This window comes from Melanotaenia boesemani, chromosome 10 (assembly GCF_017639745.1).
Source record: "Melanotaenia boesemani isolate fMelBoe1 chromosome 10, fMelBoe1.pri, whole genome shotgun sequence".
NCBI classification, from domain to species: domain Eukaryota; kingdom Metazoa; phylum Chordata; class Actinopteri; order Atheriniformes; family Melanotaeniidae; genus Melanotaenia; species Melanotaenia boesemani.
The window spans coordinates 26887984-26912853 of NC_055691.1; the positions used below are offsets into that span (position 1 = coordinate 26887984).

Below are 24870 nucleotides of genomic sequence, written 5' to 3' on the forward strand. Positions count from 1 at the left end.
TTGAAGGAAAATTCTATAATCAATGTGTACCTCAAAACAGAAAGTCTGAACTTGAAATCTGGTCAGTATTTATTAAGGGATGAACAAAAAGAATAAAAAATAAAATTCAAAAAGCTTCCTTTGTTTGCTAGAAATACCCACAATGGTAGTTTATTATTTGATTTGAGAAAATAAACTTTAGCTGCTGGGAATTCTCCTTCATGTTGTATTTTAGTGTCATTTCTTTTAGTGTAGTCAAAATTTCTGGGTTGAAGTTTTGGAATTTTGGAATTAGTGCATGTTCAGAAAACTTTAATCAGTAATTTTCTCTTTCAGCAACATACAAAACAGTTTTTTTGCAGCATGAATAACAAATAATTTAGTTAAAATATCTGAATATTTTCATATTCATTATTGTTTATTAATAGTTATATTAAATTTGACAGTTTATATTACTTTACAACATGACTCCTATTAGCCCCAAATAATCCAGTAAAAGTTGTCGATGTTGGCTTCTCTTCTGCCTTTTTTTTTTGTTCTTCTCATCTAATTGCTCCATTTAAGTGCTTTGATAAACTCCGCTCTTGAGCCCTATGCTGGATTCAGTCAGTGGTTTGTTATCATTGAAACATTATGAAGCAGTTCATGCTTGTCTCTTCAGTGACTTGTTCAGCCACATTTCTCTCTCAGACCTTTGCTGCCTTGTCAATGATTAAAGGGATTGAGGAGGTGGAAATGGTAAGAAAGTTGATTGCTTTTGATTATGCAAAAGAATTAACTGAAGACATTTAGGAGATGTACGTGACTTTGCATGGAGATGCTGGGATTAGTGTGGTGGAAGAGGGCACTTCTGTTATGTCAGTCCAGGCTGACATTAATGATTATAATATTCAGATCAGATGCTGTTTTATGTTTTGTGTTACTGCAAACTTTTATCTGTGTTACATTTCCTTTAAAAGAAAAAAAAAACATTTCTGTGAAAGTAAACAGCGTGAAAATATTTCCCATGAATATTGCAGGATTACAAACAAGGTTACCTGAGCTGCGTGTGGTCAGCACCTCCAGGGCTACACGGTAAGCTGTGGCAGCCATGCTATATTCCTCCCTTTGGAAATGGAAGTTTCCTCGTTCTCGTTTCTGGTTGCCAATGCGGATGCGGTCCGTTATGGGCAGAGTTAATGGGTCTGGTTTCTCTTTGATCTCCAGCAGCTGCAGCTGGTAGAGTAAAGGAGCCCAGGCTGGAATATCAGGCTCCCTGCACAGAAACAATATCGTCACATGGGGAAGAAGTTACACCAGATGTCTTCAAAATTCTTCAGTGAAGACACTAATCTGAGTAAGATTATCTAAATCAATCAGCCAATCAATCAGCTATCGAGTGCCAGAGACTCGCCACTTAAAGTCCACATGCCAATGAACCAAGAAGCTTTGTAGCTCATGTATAGTCTATTTTAAAATATGATTAATTTGCCACAATCCTTCCAAAAAGGATTCAGATGCTGCATGTTCAACTGAGATTAGTTTAAAAGCATTAAAGTATTCATAATGTAAGCTTTAGTATTTTAAAATGTAACTTAGCATTTTATATTTGATACCAGAAACAAGCTTTTTTTAAAATCAGTGTTGGCACCAAGGAAACCGAGGAACAGTTGAGGTTTTGCTTCATATTGAGTGAAATGTTTTCATTATGTGAAATGTGTGGAAAGCAAGCAGCTCATTTTAATACAAGAGCCTGTGTTTACTCCAGAGTCATGCTCATGTAATAAGTGCAGAACTGTTTTGGTAAAACGTTTCATGCTGAAGTAAGCAAAGCCATCACTGGATGATGGTGAATGCTGCTCCAGAGGCTGTATGTCATCAACAAGAAAACTGTAAACTGATTCATCAGAGGATCAAACATGTTTCACTTTGTCTCAGTGGATCCAGATAAGGAGTTAATGAGTCTTATCTATATGGAGCCTTTTTTCACAGATGAACTTTGGACAATGTCTGATAATCAGATGTGGGAATCACTGCAATTACCAGCTCAGACATCCACAAAATACAGGAAACCATGAATAGGAGACGCATCTATAAATAAAAAAATCTCTTGGGTAAGTTTGTGTCTTGTTAATAGAAATACAAAGTTTTAAATATTCACTCTCCTTTGTCTTTTATTAATTTGCCCATTTAATAGTATTTATACAAAATATACCATATCTATAATAAATACACATGTATGCTTGAGTTTTATTGGACAGCAACAGGTTAATATTTTTCCAGTGCATATATATACTCTATAGATTTTAATCTGCTTTGATCAACACAACAATGCATGCAGACTTTAAAAACTGCATCGCTTCTCTGCTGCTATATAAACTCTAATGAGAGCCAAACCAGCAACAGCACTTCGGCATCTTCAGCTTTCCTGTCAAAATCAATCATTACACACACAAACACACACACACACACTCAGAGTCTCTCTCTCCTTAAGCAGCAGTAACTCTCACACATAATTAGTGGCCATAATGGAACATGTCTGTTTTTTCACCAGACATGACTCTAGTATGTGATAGCTTTAGCTTGGGATCAGGACAGCTTAAGTGACAAAGAAAAACATTTTAATACCACAAAACCACTTAAAAGTTGGTTATTATTTATTTTGACATCCTCTACTTAGAGGAACGTAGAAACGGTTGTCCTCATTATGTCCTTTTCTTTTTTCTAGCCCATGGCAGCTGCTCTCTGGGCAGGTTAAATTTCAACAAATCCAATGGAACACAAACCTTAAAAGCAACACCTTTCAACATGTATCATAGACTTTGGCTCAAGTGAACGCCAAGTATTTGAAACTGGCATGCGCCTGATGGCTTCAGCTTACTCAAGAGTCAGTCAGAAGGAAAGTTAATTTGGTTTTCAATCATCTGGCTCCTGTGACTACATGGCACACAATGGCCCATTATCAGTTCCTCTGTGGAGGCTCTCATTCCAAAACTGTGTGTGTGTGTGTGTGTGTGTGTGTGTGTGTGTGTGTGTGTGTGTGTGTGTGTGTGTGTGTGTGTGTGTGGAGGGGGCTATGAGAGAGAGTATACAAGGACAGCTTAGCTGCAGTTTGAAAGGATCATTTTAAAGCACGCTGCATTACTGATTGCAATAAGACTGAATAAAAATGACAAGAATACAACAAAAACTAAGGAAAAGAAGAGCGATTTTTTTTTTTTTTTTTTTTTTAAGGATCCTTTCACTGAAATAAACAAAGATCTGAAACTAAGTCAGACAGAAGGAAGTTCAGCTTCCTGCTAACCCCCATGCTTTGACAGTTTCATGCAAAATGATAGCACTGGGAGTTGTATGGAGTCATGAATAATTCAAGCGGGTTGTGTCAGTGACAATTTATGTTTGTCTAACAGAACTGGTTGTATATCCAGTCAGTGTGCGTCTGTGTCAGCAGGTGGGATCAGATTACCCTTTCACCTTTTCTCTGTGGAGGCCTCACCCACTACCACAGAAGGCACTGGGGTGTGAAACCAGTACCAGAGCCAAAAAAAGCCAGAAAACACAAGCCAGATCCTGGTGTTCACAACTGGAAGAAGCTTCTGGTCCACAAATAAGTAGATTCAGGTCAATTGTAAATGTCAGCTTTCAAATCCAGTCCCTTTTTTTGTAAAAAGGGACTTTTTTTGTAAAAAGGGACTTTTTTTGTAAAAAGGGACTAGCTGCATAGGGGCTAGAGTGTAGATGAGTTCATGAGGAACATAAAGTAAACAGCATCTGTTCCACTCAGTCTCTGTATAACAGGTCTCTTACATGAAGCACATCCATCCCTGCTGTTATGTATTGTTTTAGCACACTAAGAATACAACACCATCACTAAGTGATTTAGTGCTCGATTTGTGCAGCAAATAAAACATACTATTACTTTGTCATACATTTTGCTTATCAGAAATATTACACAATAGCCCAGGCTATGTGTTATGCAACAATGTGCAGCTGAACTTCTAGTGGCTGACTTCCAGTGAAAAGGACTTCTCTGAATACACCACTGAGATAACTTGTAGTTTTTCTGCTAATCTGGTGCACGTCACTGTGGAGACATGATTATTTTACAGTGGGGCTTATTAGTTTTTATTTTTTGTTTTTTTTAACAAAATGCAGTGGAATAACAAGGGCTGCAGCCTGGACGTCAATTAATGTAAAAGTTCAGTTAATGTTAAGAGTTCCCCAGGCTGTATAGGATCATAGAAGGACTAACTTGTCCATGTGGCTAAGGAGATTAATCTACAACAATGCATCTTATTGTATAAACTGCTCTCATGTTTTGTGTGTAAAATCAGAATTTGCAATATAATAAATATAGCTGTTACAGCATTTTTCACTGTGAAATGTTGCAGTAAAATAGTGAGGAGCACTGAAACACTGAGGGAGAAAGTTATTCTAGCTAGCTAGCCAGCTAGTTAGCTTATTTTTTTAGCAGCAACCTCTGGGGAGAAAGTGTGTGGACACCAACAACTCCTGCCCAGCAAGGTAAGTATTAAGTTATTGTTTTGACCTGATAACCGCTTACCTGTGTTTCTGAGTTTGCATCATTCTCCAAAGAGCAGTATTATTAAGCAGTAGAAAATGTAAATACTAAAGCACATGTACCTAAAAAGTCTCCGTTTGTAGTCTTTCCTTACTTTATGACATCTTCAATTGAGTAAATTTGATTAAAATAGACTTGTATAGTATCAGTTCATAATGAAGGTCTTCTAGGCAGCATTAGGGGTCATTGGTGCTTCATTATATATCACTGCCTGGTACGATCATGTATAGTGAGCAAGTTTGCATCTGGCTTTTAAAGAACTGAATAATGTTTGGTCTGCAGAGAGCTCAGTGAAACCCCTCACTCATCATGTCATTAAGCATTGATTCTTTTCATACAGGGGAAACATCCACTTTTGTTGCTCATGACTCACACAGTATGAGACATATTATTCTAGAGGTGATGATTCATCGATATAGCCACTTAAGTGCAAGTCGCATCAACTAAATGTGCCACATCGACACAGTGAATCCCAGATGAGGCGTTAACCTGCAAATGAAATGCAAGTCTCGCAAACACATCGACTTTTTGCTGCCTGACATAAAACAGTTCCTCCCTGCAGGATTCAAAAGGTGTGATGTCCTTAAGATCAGCAGCTGATATGAAAAGCAGAAAAGCACCACAACATGAGGAGTGCAAGCTGGCGGTTTATGCCTGAAACACTTAGAAATACTAAAACTGAGAGGTATTGTTACCATTAATGTTAAACAAAATCACCAAGACTGACGAGCACTTGTCTGTAAGCTGAGTGTGCAGCTCGTTGACAGATCTATAAGGTTTACAGTGTCACGCAGGTCACTGCCGATTAGCACAACACCAGTGAGCTGCTGCACTGAGATCAGCCAATGAGCCCCCGGGGTCTTATTAGAGCAAACAGGAAGCAGAGGCTGGTCAGCGCAACAAGATCCCTCTGCAAAATCCCAGTGAAACCTGAACCTGCAACCATAGCCTACTTCAATGTCCATAAAGGCACTGAAGGGGCCAACCTCCCTGCCTGCTCCAGACAGCCTCTTTCTGCTACTTCAAGAAGGAACTCTGATCACACAAGAGTCCCTACTTTTTGTTCTTTCCGCAAAACTAAAACTGAGATTTAACAAGAGTCCACAAAAGATTCTGTGACTCTGTAATTATTCTGTATTCGTATAACAGTGGCAGAGTAGGAGAAACAGGAAAAGTAGGCCTCGTTTAACTCGCTGAGGGTTCAAACATCATCCAGAAACTTACTTCTAGCATTGAGACCAGGCCATGAAAATAGTAGCTGTTGCTCTCTGAAATTATTCCCTCTTTTGGCATATTAAGTAAAGGCTGAAGTTAAGGCTTTTTCAACCTTTGACCTTAAAATAAAGTAAAAATATAGGAATGCATGCTGTGAGGATCAGGAATGACTGTGTGCTAATACAAACTGACTTGTCCTTTCAAGACAATGCTGGGTTCAGTTCATTATGAAGGAACAGGTTTGCTTTTAAAAAGTGTTAAAAAAAAATGCAAGTGATTTTCTTGGTCCTTTCATGCTGGTTAGAAAACCAAATTTTGTGCAAATTTTGAGTACTCAATGATTTTCAGATAACTGTTTTGGTTTCCTTTCCTTGATCGTGCATGTGGAAGGTGCAGTCATAGGTTTGCTGCTGCTCCATTGACCTGCCTCCAATTCCTGCAATAATTTAGATGCGTGTTTTCTTGGTGAAGATCATTTATTTGATAATAAAAGAACCCTGTTTCAAAATGTCCTGCAGAGAAACCATCTTACAGATTGTTGTCCGACCCAAGGAGGGCCTTTAGAAACAGGATAGTCTGAGGCCTGAAGGGATCAATCCAGAGGTGGCTTGAAGATGGGATATTTGCTGCAGTTGCAGATCTGATAACGCTAGGAGACAGAGACAGCTTCAGGTGCCAGACTGGATTTGAGTATACAGTGATCTTCTCTCTGATGCTCACTGCAGGTCACCACCTGGGTACAGCGAAGCAGAATTTGTGTCCTAGGTAGCGAGGTAACTTCAGGTTTCACCTTGTGCTGTTGGTAACATGAAGGTGCTTTAGCACTACGAGTGGTGGTAGATCACCATGGTAACTTATAATGGAAAGTTAACCTGTCCTGGAACGCATTTTGTTCCAGATAAGAGATCATTATGTATAAAAAAAACACCATTTATTGACCAAATAAACTTCTTAGAAAGGAGAAATGAGAACTTGCTTGTATAGTGGGATGATGTCTGACCTTAATCAACACTTTAAATTATCAAAGGAAAAAAAAATCTGCAAAGTGCACAATTTATTTCAGAGACTGATTATAGCACTAAAGCTTGTACATGTTGACCATTGAAGATTGTAACTGTGATTCTATATTATACTTTTATCATTATACTTGTTAATCCAACTAAAAGCATTCTTAAAAATCACTTCATAACAATCACTTTACAAACTTTAACAACCTTCACAGAAAATTGCCTCAACCTACAAAGTCATCAAGAAATGGATTTAAACATACTGGTTCTTTATTTGCTTACAAGACTGTTTACCAACACTGGACAACCAGAAGGCTAAAATTTTCTCCACATTTCCAACTGATTATGTGAGTCATTTTTGTATAAATGTGCCAGAGTTAAAAAGCTTGTGTCAAATGACTAAACTGATTCATACTGTAGTGTGAGTTACATTAGTAGGGTTTGTCAGGCCAGATAACAAATGCTCATGGGTACGTTGTAGCTGCTTTGTAATTAGTTCATTTAGGAGATACTTGTGGTCATATTTAAATGAGTTGATATTTTACTCTGAACGATGTGTCTATAAGGTTTGAAATAATTTTCAGCAAGGTGTGGGAAAAAGAAAATGTATTTTTCTATAACTCAAATAACACCAGTATACACAAACTAAATAACTTAATTTGAAATCAAAATGGATCTAAATGCACATGGACAGGCTGGCTATCAGTCAGCTTTGTTTTTGTAGGGATTAGATTAAAACCAGAAATGTTTCCACTCCTTTGTGCTCATATGAAAGGTGTGATTTCCGTGGTCATGGGAAAAGTATGTATTCATTATAGATGTAGTTGTGTGTCGTGGCTTAGCAAACTTCCTCATTAAGATGTATGATAGCACTGCTGACTCACCGTGTTATCTGCTACGCAGACCCCTCACAGCTCTGAATGAAAAGAAAAACCTCCCTCAGAGGGAAAACAGTGGTCACTTTGACGTCATATGCTCCATAAATGATGGAAAGGCCAGCCATGTGCCTCATCCTGGTTTCTATGGTTACAACCTCAGATAGCGTACTAATATACCGTAATAAATGCACCGTGCAGTTTGTATGATAATACAAAATCCAAGAGGATTTATGAGGTTGTTTTTTCACAGCAGTGAAAACAGGTCTGCTGCTGCTGGCGTTCAGTCATGTGTCTGTTTTGACTCTTGGATGGACACACGGCTTCAAAACAGCCATGCAAAGAAGCTTAGCTGTAATCCTGGCGTTGCTGAGACGTCACAGCTGCTTTTCTTCGCCTGCTGCCATACTAGTTAATTTGCAGTAAAGCAGCCTCCTATTATGGTCCCAGATCAAGAAACTAAACTAACAATGTAAGGCCTTTCAGCTGCTGCCTCACCATGTGCATCATTTCCTCCTCCAGCAATGAGACAATGAAAGCGCACTCACAGGGATCAAGGCCATCTATTGCCTACATCCTGGCTGTTGAGCTCCACAGAAGTCTCCATATAATCTTCAGCATATTTCCTTAGGCCCGTTAAAATGGATCCTAGCTCAGGTCCGGATGACCTGAGGCAAGTTTTTTAGTCACAGGGATGTTTGCTTGTCCAGCCATTTCAAAGACACAGGAGAGGATCATTTGGTTACGCAACTCCATTAAGTGGAAAAAGAACAGTTCAACTGCAGCAGGAAGGGTGAATACCAGTACCAATTCCCTGAGTAAATGGGACCATCTGAAGCATGTAGATGTGAATGCAGTAAAAATAATGCTAAAACACTGAGCAGTTTTGTTTACTCTGTGTTTTACACTAAAGCAGCCAGTCTCCTTGTGGAAGAAAAAAAAACATGCTGTGATTTATTATCAAACTTACATTGTTTACATCAGCATTTGCGTAATAGCAGTTCTTTTTTTTTTATCCCCTTGAGCATAACACTGTCAGTTGGACTCTTCATTAGATAATCCCTGTGTTCAGTGAGCATATATGTGTCCTATAAACACCACAAAGCTCTGCAGCCTATCTTAAATACTCAAGAGCATTTTTAATTTTAACATCCACACATTTTCCACAGCAAATCACCAAAGTTGTTATTACTGGATTACAATCTAAGGTCACAGTCACAAATCTACCAGTAAAATCTAATATAATCTATATATTATAACGACAACAAAGCTCTCAGTTATAGCTTTGTCCTTTTACATCACGGTGGAATAAACACATTGAAATATTTAATACAAATCACACCCAGATTCTAGTAATTTGTTCTCCTTTTTCCAAGTCCACTTAATGATGAATATGTGCAAAGATTAACAATTCTTTCTCCAGCCTTTGTACGGCAAAGTTGCACAAAAATATTGTTGTTGCACAACAATATTTTTTTTTACTAGACTCAGATTGGGGGTCTTATATTTACTCAATACCACTGATGGTGAAATTTTTTTACAGGAACACCAGAGCTTTTCCAAAGAAAATCTGGATCTATCTCTAGAAACAGTGTCTGCACATACAAATCTCCAGAAGAGATGTGTTCCCACGACTGGAAATACCACAGTGTGGGTAGAGTGTCTGAATGTAGAAATACAGGTTATGATGCAATAAGATATGCTATGAAAATAACGGTGAATTCAGCTGTTTCAGTACCTCACATGTCCACAATAAGGGCTGCACGGTGGTGTGGTGGTTAGCAACAAGAAGGTTGCTGGTTCGAGCCTCGGCTGGGGAGGTTCAAACGTGAGGGGGCAGTGTCCTTTCTGTGTGGAGTTTGCATGTTCTTCTCGTGAATACGTTCTCACCATCCAAAGTTAATTGGTCACTCTAAATTGTCCCTAGGAGTGAGCGTGAGTGTGAATGGTTGTTTGTCCCTATCTGTGTTGGCCCTGCAATGGACTGGTGACCTGTCCAGGGTGTATCCTGCCTCTCACCTGGTGAAATGCTGGGATAGGCTCCAGCCCACCTGTGACCCCTAATGGACTAAGCAGCAAAGAAAATGAATGAATGAACATGTCCACAATACTGTAGAGAAGGTGGAAAGCAGCATGCAGGTCAGCAGTAACTGCTTTGGAAGATTAATTACATTTCACTAGGCAATCTTTTGGAGAAATTCCCTGGGAGTTGGTTGAAAAAGCAGAAAAATCTCTGAAAGAAATCCAAAGTTAATGGTGCAGATATCTGTGTTATCTCATGCAGCATCTTGGAAACAGATCTGGAAAGTTTTAAGGCTTTGTAAAATATAAATGCATGTGTGAACCACTGTAGCTCCATTAATGTTTATTATTATTAGTATTATTAACAACTCAGTTTACTCAGTTAGCTCGATTCATTTTAGTTCATTACAGATCTATTTCATGGCAGACATTTTGAGCAAATTGACTTGCGGTAAAGTGGTTTTGGTGCATTAAAGAACAGATCTGATGTCTTTTTATTTTCCTGTGGTGTACTTAAATCCACATAAACAGGAAGCAACCTGTTGCAAAGCATTTCTTCTGCGATACAGTATATAACATATTTAGTTGATGCTATTGTAATGGTTACTTTAGTATTCCCTCAAATAAAAGATTAGGAATTGACTTGAAGTCACTTCTTTTCTTGGTTTAGCTACTCCTGTCAAACCTAACATGTATTAGCTATGACCAAAGCATGGCAACACAAGACACATCAGTGACTATTGCCTTTTTTTAAAACAGTTGCCTAACCAGAGCAAAAAACACCTTGTTTTTAAGCTGCCAATGTTCCTTTCTTGGTAACCAAACTGAAGTGACTTTGCACATGTGCAAAAAGCATCTTTAACAGAAGATATTAAAAAGACACGAGCGATGCAGTCACAGTATGAGTGGACATGCGCATTAGCAAAGCTAAAGCTAAGACTGTAGGCACCTGCCAAGACCAGAGGTTTTAAAAATAACAAGAAGTTTGAGTCTTATATCACTATGTGTGTACTAGGAAAGAAATCCGATAATAGCCTGGAAAATGTAGACCGATTGTCAATTATCAGGTTTTGATGGTTGTGTAAACAAGCTCAGTGATGTGTTCTTTGATACCAGATCTCCCATACACTCACATGTCCTTTTGATCTCTGCAACGGTCTCTCTTTGCTGGCTTGGAGGCTCATCAATGGTGGATTAACATCAACGCTAGCTCTGTACTTTCACACATGACATTGATGTGACAAAAGGCTCATCTGTCCTGAAACTGAGTGCTGTGTGATAAAGCCGTGTAAAAGCAACAGTGTTAATCCACTCCCAGCATCTGAGGAACCAACAACCTGTTGGATTTCTTTTATTCTAAAGAAAATCTGCACAGAAATGGGCAAATCCTTCATGTTAGCACATTGTGCTGCAGCTTTGGCTAACTTTACCATTAACACTAATGACATTCTCACAGGTCAAAACTGTAATGCACTAGAATATTGAGAGGTTCAAGATTTGAAAGAAATAAACTATATCAAATAAAGTTACTACAGTACCAAACTCAGACAGCTGTCAGCTTTTAGCAACCAGGTTGGCAATCAGGGTTATGGGGGAAATACCAACAGCCAGTCTAAAACAGCCCAATCATAAAACACAACATATACCTCTAAAAAAACGACTCACAGCTTTTAAAGTTCAACTGCTGTGTCTTTGGAGAGCACCGGAGTAGCTCTACCAGCAGTACTGAGAAAATATTAGTATTGGTACGCTCAGAGAAATGTTATATTCACTCTTTAGCACAGTTGTCACTTCTGAAGTTTTTTTTTGTTTTTTTTTTATTATGTTATGATAATTCTGTTACTTTCCACTCCGGGACACCTCTGATGAGGACGGAAGGATTACGGTCGAAATATGTCAGGTAAGTGTGACAGATTACGTGTCTGATAAAAAGAAACCGAATAACTATGAAAAAACTAGACACTATAGACTTATTTGGTCTTTTGTTTTCTTATTCCAGTATTTTGCCCATTTAGCAGGCACCATGATCCTGGTTTTACTTCATTAACTAACATGGCTGTGATCAACAGGGCAGTGTATCCATGATTTCATGCTGATCTGTGTATAAATTTTGCCAGTTAGTTTAATAGGATTATGTTGTAAATAAATTATTTAATTCAACATACATATATATTTTAATTTATAGATATTATCCATGTGATCTGGATGCAGTCCAGGTCCATCCATCCAGCAGAAAGAAATCCTGGTTGTAGTATTTAAACATGATGTGTTTCTTTACTCGGTCAACTAACCAGCAGACTGGCTCTAAAACTGGAAGCGTTAAAAGGGAGCATCAGCAGAGGGTGGCAAGAAACACTGCAGCAATATGAAAAATATTGTATATATTAATATCAAAGCATGTAGATTTATTTAACTAGACATTTGAATATTAGACTGTAAACTTTTTAAGCTAGTGAGTGCAGCTGACTGCTCAGTAATAAGGGATAAGCTCACCTCTAAGATGCTTCCACCTTTTAATGTTTTATTGGAATGTTTTTCCTCCAATCATTGGTTAAAAAGTCTGCTATTAAAATGATGAGACAGAAGGAAATTTTACAAAGAAGAGGCCCACACGTGGATCCTGTTTAATGATATGCCAGAGGTGACTTGCAGCTCTCTACAATGACTGGATGATTGATAGAAGGAGGAAGGTTCAAAGCTTTTTTGACAAAAACAACACCTTTCCTTTGACTTGTAGGTGAGCAGGAAAACTCTCAATTTCAAGCTTATGCAATAGCAGGAAATCTCTCAGGTTAGATTAATTATTTCTCAAAAAAAAAAAAAAAAAAAGAGAGAAAGATAAAAGATTATTATCTTATCTGCAAAAGATATATCTTATCCTGGGATTGGCTCTAAACCCATGATTAAATCAATATGAGGTATCTGAGGTGTGCACAGGGTAATCAAGTGGTAATTTCTCATGTTCAGTTCTCCAATGTCAGATTCTCAGTAAAGAGCCAAAACCCTTGCTCCTTGAAAGACAGCAGTCCTTGTTTTTATTATTGTTACTACAAAATAATGTCTTCAGTGGAGACATGAAACAATGGCACATGAAGCTGTGAGTGTCTGTTTAGATGAGCAATTTAACTTTAGAGATGTTACCTATCACTCAACAAAGCTGGTGGATGTTTGCTTTACTCTACTGTTGTGAACATTAATGTTTGTGACCACAAGCACAAATGTTGCTCTTTAAATGACATTCTGGTTGAGGAATAAATGTCATAAAAAGATTCCAATCAGAAATTAATTTCTCTTCTAAGCCTGAGCTGTCACACACATGTGTGCTGAAACCAGATAACTTCCACAGAGAAAATGTCACCAACTCTGGGATATCTCTTTGCAAATGAAGCGCAGAACAAACGGACAGAAGTTATCACAATCCCCTGTTTATTAATTAAGATACAGCTTTAAGCCTACAGTTGTTGCTGATGTTCACCTGTACAGGTACAACTGGCCTTTACAGCTTTAATTATCAACACATATTTGATGACCAATACACAAGCTTGAGCAGATACACAAAAAAGAAAATGAATCCGCTTTCATTTTTGAGGTTTTACATGTCAAGATGCCATAAAATATCATTTGCCATACCAGGTATTTAATAATAGGTAAATATAGGCAAAGTGCATCCTTATTACTGTTGTTATTGGAATTAAAAGGGTGGGTAGCAGCTCCTGGTTCTTAATTATTGCTTAATGATTAATTGCTTATCAGGAGTGGGAGCACTAGAGGAGAAGCTTTGGGAATTTACTGGTCTGAAAAATAAACAGCAGTCACGTAAGTAAAGCAACAGTTGCTGCCTAACAAGCTGGAAGGAGGTATAAGGCTATTTCCCAACGACATCTGGAGTCCATCATTCTAAAGATTATTAACACGTTGCAAAAGTCAGCTCAACTTCAGAAATTTTATATGCACACATTATAAACAGTCATGTGAATATATAAAAAATTAGGATAAATAGGCAAATTTATTTGTATAGCGCAATTCAATGACAGGTTGATTCAAAGTGCTTTACAGAAGCACAATTTAACATTCAAAACAAAAAAGAAACGACAAAGAAACAGCATTTGATAAAAACGATTATAACATGATCAAGTTTAAAAATGTATTACTTACATAAAACATCTTTTAGAAAGTTTAATAAGTTGAAGCAGCCATTTTCTGCATCACATTAGCGGTCTCAGGAATTTAGATTCACTTTGCTTTACAGTGTTACAACAGTTAATGGTTAAGATCTGAGCTTTAACTGGGTCTTTGCAATACTTTTATAAAACCATATTGTAGATTTTCTGATGTTTTTGAGATTATTGTCCCGTTACATGATCCAATTTCAGTCAGATAGTCTCACATTTGACTCTAGACCTCCAACAGCATGCTTAATGTTAAAAAAAACTGTTTAGCATTTCAAAACTGAAACATCTCCATTTTGGTCTAAACTGTCTGTATAAACTAGAGGCAGGTAACTTCAATCCTTGAGACCCACAGTCCTGCAAGTTTTAGATGTTTACATGTTTCAGCCTACCTGATTCAATTTAATGAGTTGCTGAGCAGAATATTATAAGCTTTTGGATCTTTGACATTTTAATCAAAAGTAAACCTAGGCTACCTTTTTTTTAAATTATTATTATTTTTTAATAGATTTCCAGTATATGTAACAAGTTAGCAAATTTGGCTCTTAACTGTGGCTTTTCTTACATGACTGTTGATGTGTGTATATATATATATATATATATATATATCTCCACCTCACATATGTTTGTATGGGGTCATTTGTCCTGTATACATGTATTATCAAAATAAAACAAATAAATACATAAATAAACTGCAGAATAGAAAAGTGCAATGTTATGATTTGGAAAAGCATTAAAAAACTGTTCAGGGGAAAAACAGAGAAAGCCATTGTCAAGGAATTTCAGCAAGCAAAGAAATTTGTTTTAGAACACATGAGCTCACATGTTTTGTCCTTCACAATATCACAGCATAGCTAATCCAATCACAGCTATCAAACAACTGAGTTAGTTTAATTTATAATGAGACTTGGTTAATCCCTCACGCTCAAACATTGCACATCTGATTTTGATCTTGCAGTGAACACGTCAGTGGGAGTCTGCCAGTCATTAACTTTGAGAGGAATATTTAGAAAGATTGTGTATGTGTGTTTGTGTGTGTGTGTGTGTGTGTGTGTGTGTGTGTGTGTGTGTGTGTGTGTGTGTGTGTGTGTGTGTGTGCGTGCGTGTGCATGTGCATGACTTTGCATGTGATGCACTGCTGTAGACGTCTGATGACGTAATGCTGACGTCTCAGTGCGATGAGTCATGCTCCATGTTCCCACTACCGGTACCTCTTCATCACCCTCACACATGCACACACACACACACACACACACTCATGTCAGTGTCACTCGTTACTCTTCACAGACCTCTTTCCTCTGGGCTCCCAGGATGCACTTGCACCTCACATCCCTCCAGAGCAGCACAATCTTTCTCTACACACACGTGGCACACAAGCTTTTTTGCTCAAATATACTTCTATCTCTGCCTCTGAGAGCATGATACCTTCAACATGTTAACCTGCTCATCCAGACCTGTGTTATACTGTACTATGTATGTCTCTGGGTGTGTGTGTGTCACTGTAAGGAACAGCTTGCCCTCCACAAAGCCATCTGCTCCCATTCTGCTGCAGTTATAAATGAGTCCGATGAATAAAGAGGGTTGATGAGTTGGCCAGCAACTCTATCAGTTATCACAAGAGAGCCTGTCCAGGTTTAAGTTGCATGCAAGTTGACATTTCTTTTTAGTCTGAGATTACATAGCTGGTATGTGTGAAACTCTAAAATCCTTATGAGAAATGACATCTTTGAGCCATAATGACAAGTAGACTGGGTGGTCCTAAAGGTCAAATAATCCAGAATTTGTGTTTGAGCCATGACAAGAAAAACTGAAAGCAGCTATGAAAACAGAGCAATGGCTTGTCTTTTTCTGTTAACAAAGCAAACTAATGACAACCATAAGCTAGAAACAAAGTACTGTGTAGCGCATGTTGCCTGACCACATCTGAAGGTGAAAGTGTTTATGGTTGTTCTGAACACCCAAATCCATGAAGGCAGTGTAAAAAATCAGTCTGTCGAAGAAAAAGGGGAGACATTATTATTGTTCAGACTGGGACAATGACGCACACTTTCAGATAATGACTCCACCAAGGCATTCAGTGTTGCCCTTTATTGTCATATTACGAGGAACTTAATCAGTTGTGGAAGGAAAAAGAAGTGCAATGGAATTGAAGACACATTGCAAGGAAATAAATCACTGAATGAGAGAACGCTAACATGCAATACTTAACATGTTACGCTGCGTTTTAATTGTCCACTCTGTAATCTTAGCGGCACAAGAGTGAACAGAAATTTATTTATTTTGGACATGACTTGCAAATAATGCGGCTACATAAGACATCCACAACAATATACACATATATCTTCATGAAGCACTGGAGCTTTTCAGTCAATTGATTCAGAAAATAGATCAATTGTTGAAGCTTCATTTGCTCACAAAATTACCTGCTGGTTAAAATGAATACAGGCTGCTTTGATCTTAACCATGCAATCTGTGAAACACTGTATTTTATGTCAGAAACAGCAGCTTGACAAAAAAAAAGTCTGGTTTAACTTATATTAATATATTGTATTTTCTCATGAATATACTATAACTATATCATCTTTAGAGGAACACTGCCAAAAAATATACATCCCACCACAAGTTTCCCTACATGATTTACTGGATAGCTGAAAAGGCTCATGAGCAAACCTCAGTATACAGGAAAACCATGTTAGCTAGCAGCTCAAGTTAGCATGTAACCTATCCTAATAGCAAAAAGCAATATACAGGCCACAAGTATTGTCTATTGTTCAATATTGTTTGGAAGATGTGAGCTGTATTTGCTGTCTGAACATATAGAGAGTGAGAAGGTCTTCTGGGAGGACCGGTGTTAGAAAGTGTAAATGTGCTAACGTTTCAAAATTAGCACAGCAACTGAGACTGTTGCTAGTTTCGATGGTGCAGTCTGAAACAAGTTGGCCCAACCAATCTATAAACGTGTGCTGAAATATATAGAGCCCGAAGAAGTGGTTCAAAAGAGAGCTTGTTCGAGAGGCTCCAAAAGTGTTCACTTTTTTTCTCTTCTGAAGGAGCTAGTTGTTGTGTGAAGAGGGTTAAAGTAGGCTGGCTGTCAGTTTCAGACAAGTTTGTGTGGTATTACGTCTGATATTAAAGGGGAAGTGTGGGGAATAGATTTTGCACGATGCTTAATAGTTAAAAAAATCTCTTAAATCTAAATATAAAAACCTTTTCTTAAGATGTTATAATTTAGATTTTAACCCCACATGGGGACAATTAGTTGTGAACAGGAGTAAATTGCATTCATTTTAAACCAGCATTTTTTTGTGAACCATCCTTTGTCACGCTCCACTACTTTGTCTCTCCCTGTGGGGCAGTGTACCATAGACAACAGGCATGAATGGTTTGAAAATAGTGGCTGGCATGGGTACAAAGATGCGGGTAGGGCTGAAGTTGTTCTCCTCCTGTGTGCCCCTCTTGCATGCCACATAATGGAAAACAGTCTTTGCTGTAACATTGCTATGAAATGACACAGCACAGCTGGGGCCACAGCGGACGAGAGATGTCATTGAAGGAAGACTGTGTATCGTCAGAGCTTCAGTACAGACAGCATGTTTCATCACCAACTCGTGAGAGTTACTTACCAAAGGTAAGGTTAGGACAGCAGGTACAGAGCTAAACCTCTTTCCCAGGAAGCCCCTCATGATAATCTGATTTAGTTTAGTGTTATCTGTTATAGAGTAAAATATCGTAAACTGAAATCTTGTGCATAGATGTGTAGTATTTACAAGGATCAACAACACTAACACAAAAGACAGAGTAAATAATCCTTATTAAAAAAAACAATTAGATAAAATCATGACATTGTGTAGCAGACATTAGTAAATGCACTGCTAGTAAAATCTCTGAGCTCTTATTTATAAAGCAAGTTTTTTACAAGAAACGAAATTAACTAAATGGACTAAAGAGTTGACACAATACATTTTGTATATGACCACTGTAAACACAATGTTTGTCTGGTTACAGACAAAAGTAAAGGATCTGAATATTTTTTTGTTTATTCAACAAATTTAAAATTCTTCTACAATTTTTTAATTAATACAATCTCATAAAGTCTTAAAAATCCTAAAATGAAACTATACTGTTTCAAATCATTATGATCATTATACATATAAGATTTCATTTAACTGAACATTTGGGTTTTAATAATGGATTAAGCACTCATTTAGGGTTAACTCATTTAAGCCACTCAAAGCACTTTGCATTGTCTCCATTAGTCATTCACTCCTCATTAATACTTGGTGACGGTGAGCTACATGTGTAGCTACAGCTACCCTGGGGCAGACTGATAGAAACGTGGCAGCCAATCCGCATCATTCATCCTCATTCATTCATACACCAGCCATACCAACACTGGATACAGACAGACCTTGGGCAGGTCACCAGTCCATTGCAGAGCCTCATTTAAGTTCAAATTTCTGAATTTTCCTAATATTTATTTATAGTGCTCATTTGGATGCTGCTGGTACGCCACAGCTCATTTTGTTCTACTCTAAAGCTCAACTACATTAGCAAAGCTTTTAATGTGTCTGATTTTAGATAAAAAAAATGAAAATAAAAATAAATAATTCATTTTTTTAAACTATATCTTCTAACACTTATACAAAACAAAACAAACAAAAACCCAACAAACAAAGAAGCATGCGGACAACATATTTCATCAACAGACTTTGATTAGAGGGGATTTGAACAAAGGTTTTCCCTGAAGATCACATGAGCTTTCTGATAGAGGTAACTGTGGAGCCTAGTTATGTTGGAAAGATTTTGAAATATTTTGCACATCTCTTTCTACCAACAGACGGGGAAAGTAGTAACCTAGTTGTTTCTGAGGTGGGCTTGGGTCTGGAAAACCCAGGTTATTGTCCCTGGCTTGCCAACAGAAGTGAACCACTGTGGGCCCTTGAGCAAGACATGAAACCCCTCCCAACTGCCAATTGGTCTCTTGTACTGAGGAGATTAATCAAATACAGAGCAGAATTTCCCAAGTGGGATTACTAAAGTAAAAATTGTTATCATTATTATTATTCTAAATCTGATTAGTCATGGTTTCAGACATGTTTACTTTAGTTGAATTACAAAAGAAGATACCTGAAATCACCTGGAAATTCAGAATATTGAGATTAAAGAGTAGAATTTCAGGGTGGTTGAAGTAACAATTAACCTAGTGTTGTAAAACTGCTTTGAAAACAGTCCAATTAAAATAAAATGGGAAGTAAGCTCTATTACTCATACAATGTGAAGTCAACTCCACCACACTAATGGCCATTTGTTCTAAAAAATGTACCGTAAAGCTACAGTTCAATAAAAGAATATTTCATATCGGGACATTTACGTTCTCACTAAATACCCCAAAAGCAGAAGTAGTTATAGCGGAGGGCGGTGCTATGTTACAGCCAAAGCTGTTGATTTGAGAGATAAGCCTGCTGCTAGCTGTAGGGGAAAGAGGTAAACATCCAGGGAGATTAGATGAAGGACATGCATAGTTCAAACACAGGCCTGAGTGGTAAAAAACAGCTGTGGCGCCAAAACAAACCTGTCTACTAGATTTCAGAAGTAAATCAAAGAGTTCGCTCTGTTCAGATTTAATTCCTGTGTTTCGTTTTAGTTTAACTTCAACACACCAAAGTGGCCGCGGTTGTCACAAACAGAGGAGCGCATGCTTATTGGGAGCTGAGCCTGATCTTATCTGGAGCGTGCTACAGCTGTCGGTGCTTGCTGGCCTGCTCCTGGAGCGTGAGGTCTGGGTGTGTCTTTCTAGTCAGCCTGCTGTGTCTGTGCCAGGAAAGAGAAACACAGAGCCCAAAAGCTACAGTCTAACTTGTTAGGTCACATGGCAGCAGGGCCAGCAGTTCAGCTGTTGGCTTGTTAACATCTGCTTCTGGTATCCTTCACTGATGACATACGGTAAAACAGACTTGTGTTTTTTATTCAAGTGTCAGTTACACAGCACTTAGCGTGTCAGAGTAATTTTTTTGCTGGGAGGAAGCAACAACATAGAAATATGGTTTAGATTCATCATTGTGTTTTCTACAGGACAGCATCTCAAAGGTCACATTATTCATTTGACCCAATCAGCTCTGCAGGGTGAGTCACATGCACACACAGGACCTCCACCTTTTCTGAATGGACAACATGTCTACGTATACAGGGACAGAGGAGGAGCTTCTATGCATAAAAGTGATCGAATTTGACAGAGGCCGGTGCCATTGTGTGGCGAGTGAGTCATTCTACCTGTATGCTGGCAATTGCCTGTTGTAATGAAAAGCAGAAGTGCCAGTTCTTGGCTGTGTCATGTTACATAGGGGTAATAAGAAGAGAGACTAGTTTGCAAAAGAAGAGAACACACTCATCACATATTAAATCCCCAACATTTAATGACTGTAGAAAATGCATCATGCCTCTATAGCTATTTTTGCATAAAGACCTTGCTATAAAGAAAGTGAAGTTGATGGCATGCATTGGTTATTTTAGACTGATTTGCTCTGAAACCATCTTCTGTATGGGGCAGAAATCTGAAATCTAACTTTGTTCAAATACCAAGCCATGTTATATACCCACGCTACATCAGCTGAAGTATATGTGTGCAACTAGCATGTTAGGGTATAAGTTCAGTTGTATCAGTATATGCATACCTTACTAATGGCCATTACAACTGGTGATATGCAATAGCTGTAAAACATCGGTTTGTTTTGATACCATATTAAGTTCTTGCTGCTCTGAGGCCATCTTTGTTTGCACAGAAACCTGAATTCTAACTTCAACATAGTTTTTTTTTACTTTACTATCTATTATCTGAAAAAGTGTCTGTCAATTCTATGTTAAAAACAGGTATTTTTTTAAGAATATTTCAAAACTAAAACACATCATAATTATCATAAAATCAATTACTTTTGAATTGATAATTTGTCAAAAATATTTTAGATTTTGCAGAGCGGTTCAATTTTGTTACAACTCCAGCTTGTTATTCAGCACATCTTGTTTTCCGTTATGCTATTTAATGATTCATGTTCAGGTCCTTGCTGTCTTTCATCTTTAGCCAAAACAAATAAAAAAGTCAGGCAAGGATGGTTAGAAACAGAAGTAGTAGCAGAGCAACAAGGATCCCCAGACCTGATCCTTGAGGGTCGGTGTCCTGCAGGTTTTAGATGTTTACCTGCTGCAACACAGTTTGCTGGGAAACAGTTTGTTTGCACAAAAGCTCTAAATGAATGCAATTTGTTGTCCTTGAATATAGAAGCACCTGGTTCAGCTGCTTTCTGCAAGGCAGTCACAGGGAGTACTACTTTTGTTGTGTGAATCTATCGGCCTGTGTGCTTCTCTGCTCTGAGAAATGTCACCTTCTTCAGTTGCCCTCCCTGCTGGATATGGGTGTGCCTCATAAGCTGTAGGGAGAAGGCTTCCACCAACTTTTTCATCAGTGTCAACAAAGAGCACATTCCAAAGAAGTGAACATGTTTATTATCTGCTAGTTCTGGGTAAATATTTATTATTCTATGTCAAGCATGATGCTGGTACTGACCACAATTTAATATTTTATTATACACCTAAATCTGATACAGACAGGAAATCACTCTAATGCAATGATTACTTAAAATGAAGATGGAAGTGAGGCTGCAGAAATTACTTCGATGTATCTTTAGCGGTACGACGCTTGTCTTTCAGAATGTGGCTTTCCCATGAGCCTCACCTGTGCTTTGTGTTTAAGGCAAATACATTTTTTTGGTTCTAGACAAGCCAAGAGCTGGTACCACTCCAGATTCAGTTTTACTTGCTGAGAAATATTTCTTTAGCTGTCAAAAAACAAGTCCAAGATTTTGTCAGACTAGTCTAAATAAAGTCTGATGAAGTGCAATCTTAGAATCTAAAAACCAAAAACTAAAAGGCTTGATCCGACTAATGAACAAGTTTGAACCCGTCGTTTATCTTCATGTAGTAACAGAACAAAGAAACTAAAAACAGCTCCTAGTCAATGCGGAATATCACACAATAACCATTGATCAAAGAGGTTAATGTTTTTGTATTTTGCTATGAAGCGAAACTCCTCTCAGCTTGACCCACCCTGCCACTATAAAGCCAGATCTGTAAGCCTGGTGTAAACGAGGCTGCAGCAGCCATCAGGCCCACCTCCCCCAGGGTCAGAGGGGCATTCCTCTCTCCCCTCCCAGTAAGGTGTGTTTGTTTTTCTCCCTTTAGAAACTAACAGGGACAGCCATCTGTTGAGGGTTTCTACTGTTTTATTACAGGCTTTTCATATAGTAGTGGACATTTATTTGAATATTGTGCTTCAGTCACTGCTGATGACTTATTATCCAGATTATCCAGTCAAGGATGCTTCAGGGTTCGATTCTAGATCTTCTCTGCACACTCAAGAGATGCTAAACTGGGGAAGTTTTCTGATGATAAAAATTTAATTGGTATGCAAATAATTAAGCTCTTTTAAAAAAAATGTATTTAATTAAAAAATATTGTTCCAAATCATTCTGTTTTGTGGTATAAACAAAAAGGCTTGTTTATTCTACATATCTACTTACCATACTTCCTTACTAACTCATAATAAAGTTTATCTATCTATCTATCTATCTATTTATCTATCTATCTATCTATCTATCTATCTATCTATCTATCTATCTATCTATCTATCTATCTATATACACACATATATAGATATATATATATATATATATATATATATATATATATGTGTGTATATAAACAAGCATGTCTTTCATGCAATTGAACAGTAATTGTTTTTCAGTTTGTATAGAATATGCATGGTCAAAGTTTTTGTTTGTGTTCATTACATTTTCTTTTTTCCTTTTGTTGTCACTTCATACATGTTCATTTGTTTTATGTGCATTCTTAAAAACATTGAGAAGATTAGCAAAACTGTTTTTTCTTTGCATTTCTGTGTGTGTTTCTTTTTGTCTAAACTAATCATGTGAACCCTGAGCAGGAGGAGTGTTTGGGTGAAAGGAGCAAATATTTTTTATCTTAAAATGTTTTTTGTTTCTCTGGAAGTGGGATATTAATAATATTATAATTGTTTACCCTAATTTTTCTCATATTTTTTGTTTTATTGCAAACAGAATAGGTTCATCAAGTTAGTAGATTATCGGACAGGGTTGGAGTGCAAACACTGAGAAAGATAATGGGTCAGAAACTAAATCATTATCATTGTTAAATCTTAACTAATGTAGCTTTAGTGGCTGTTATTTAGCTTTATTATCAATGAATAATAAATTAATACCATATAAAGCATACTTTATGGCGTTAAAAAGCAAAAATTTATCTCCTGTGTGTTTTAGATTTACATGATTTAGGTGAAAGCTTTTATACAATAAATTTTCCTTATGTCTAGAACACTTTAATACACACATAATTAGTCTATAAATCACTAGATTGGTAAACATCAGGAGCACTCTCAAACAAATAATATATAAAAAGTATTGAAAACACATTGTCCCTGACTGATTCATTACCAACACCTTCCATGTGGGCTTGAATTAAACTTTTTTTAACAAAACGATTAATTAAGCTCTGATACGTCCCTGTGGTCTAATTAACTCCACTTCCACATGAGCTTAGAGGAAAGCTAAGAGGAAAAGTGGGCCAACACCTTTCCTGCCAATACTTACGTTTAAGCTTCTGGTTATATTTGTTGCCTTAAAGCACAACACACTGCAGAAGTCTTTAAATGTGTCGTGTAGACAGTCACACACAGATTAGATATATGCAGGCGCAGTGTCTCTTGCAAGTTTTCCTCTTTTCTTAACTGGTTTCCTGTTTTTGTTCAGACAAAAATAAAGCAGCCGCCACTGATGTTTACTGTTATTGACTTTAGTATTGTGCAAAGCTGATGAGGCAGACTCCCTCTGGCCACTGAAGGTATCACGAGTGTTTAAGTATTGCCTGTCCAGAGATCAGCAGATGTCGGCTTTAACCCCTCTCTGATAATGACCTGCTGACTGAGGGGATGCAGCTTATGTGTTTGGTGCAGTTGTATCTCTTGCTAGGGAGCAAATTAGAAATGTCAAACTCTTGTTCCTCGAAGCTGAGCATTAAAGAGTCCTGTCATACCTTGTCCTTTTGAGCTCCAAGGGTTTTAATGTTTCCTGGAAAAAAAGTCAATCTGTTTTAAATTATTAAGTAAATGCTCCCAACTTCTCCAGGGCTATCAAGACCCTTTATCTATTTTAGAAGCAGCAGCTCTGATCACAGTAAACTCTAACCAGCGTTTCACCCACATTCTGAACTACAGACTACTCCACTCCACTGTGCCATGTTGAATCATACTGTCTGAGCAGCTTTGTACACACTGTGAAGTGCTCTTAATGCAGCACAGTTTGCAGCAGACGACTGACAAGAGTTCAATCAGTGCATCTGCCAAGGAACAGAGGGAGACTAATGAGATTTGCCATCGTCTCTTTGTCATTTTAGACAGACAACCTGTCAAATCTACACTGAAACATGACATTTGTTGTCGCTTCAGATTTTTATACTTATGTGTTTGAATATGTTTATATCAAATGCTTCATGACAAGATGATTAAGCTTCTCCAGAGCAATATACAATCCCAGCTAATTTCTCAACTGTTCTACCCAGAAATGGAAAAGTTAGATCACAACTAACAAAAAAATTCAATGCGGATTGCCATTTGAAGTTGTTTGTTGTAATTTATTCCTATATGTCTGGGAACCTGCACCTAACTTTTTAACTAATATGCTTAACTTCAGAGAGTGGAGGAAATCAGATCTCGCACAACTAACATCAGTAAATGAATCGTGTTTGAAGAGCTGTCGTGAGGCTCTGATTGTCTACCTTGTGGTTCAAATAACTTTAACTGCCCAACACACAACCCTAATCAGCTGCATCAAAACAATCATTAACCAACCGCCTGCTGCCGCCTCCTCCTCCAAACATGACACAAGGTGAGATTCTAGACAGCAGCTCAGAAACGTCTCTTCTTTACCTATCCATGCTTTCTCCTTCATAAAGCTTTGTAA

At 37.7% G+C, this 24870-nt stretch overlaps 1 protein-coding gene across 1 annotated transcript in view; it reads right to left on the bottom strand.

Annotated features, from left to right (window-relative positions):
• Positions 1-24870, bottom strand: part of fkbp16 (FKBP prolyl isomerase 16) — a 30614-nt gene that overhangs the window by 2901 nt on the left and 2843 nt on the right. Inside the window, exon 4 of the mRNA XM_041997865.1 lies at positions 1017-1234. Within this exon, the coding sequence (XP_041853799.1) occupies positions 1017-1234 (218 nt within the window). The remainder of the gene's footprint in view (positions 1-1016; positions 1235-24870) is intronic.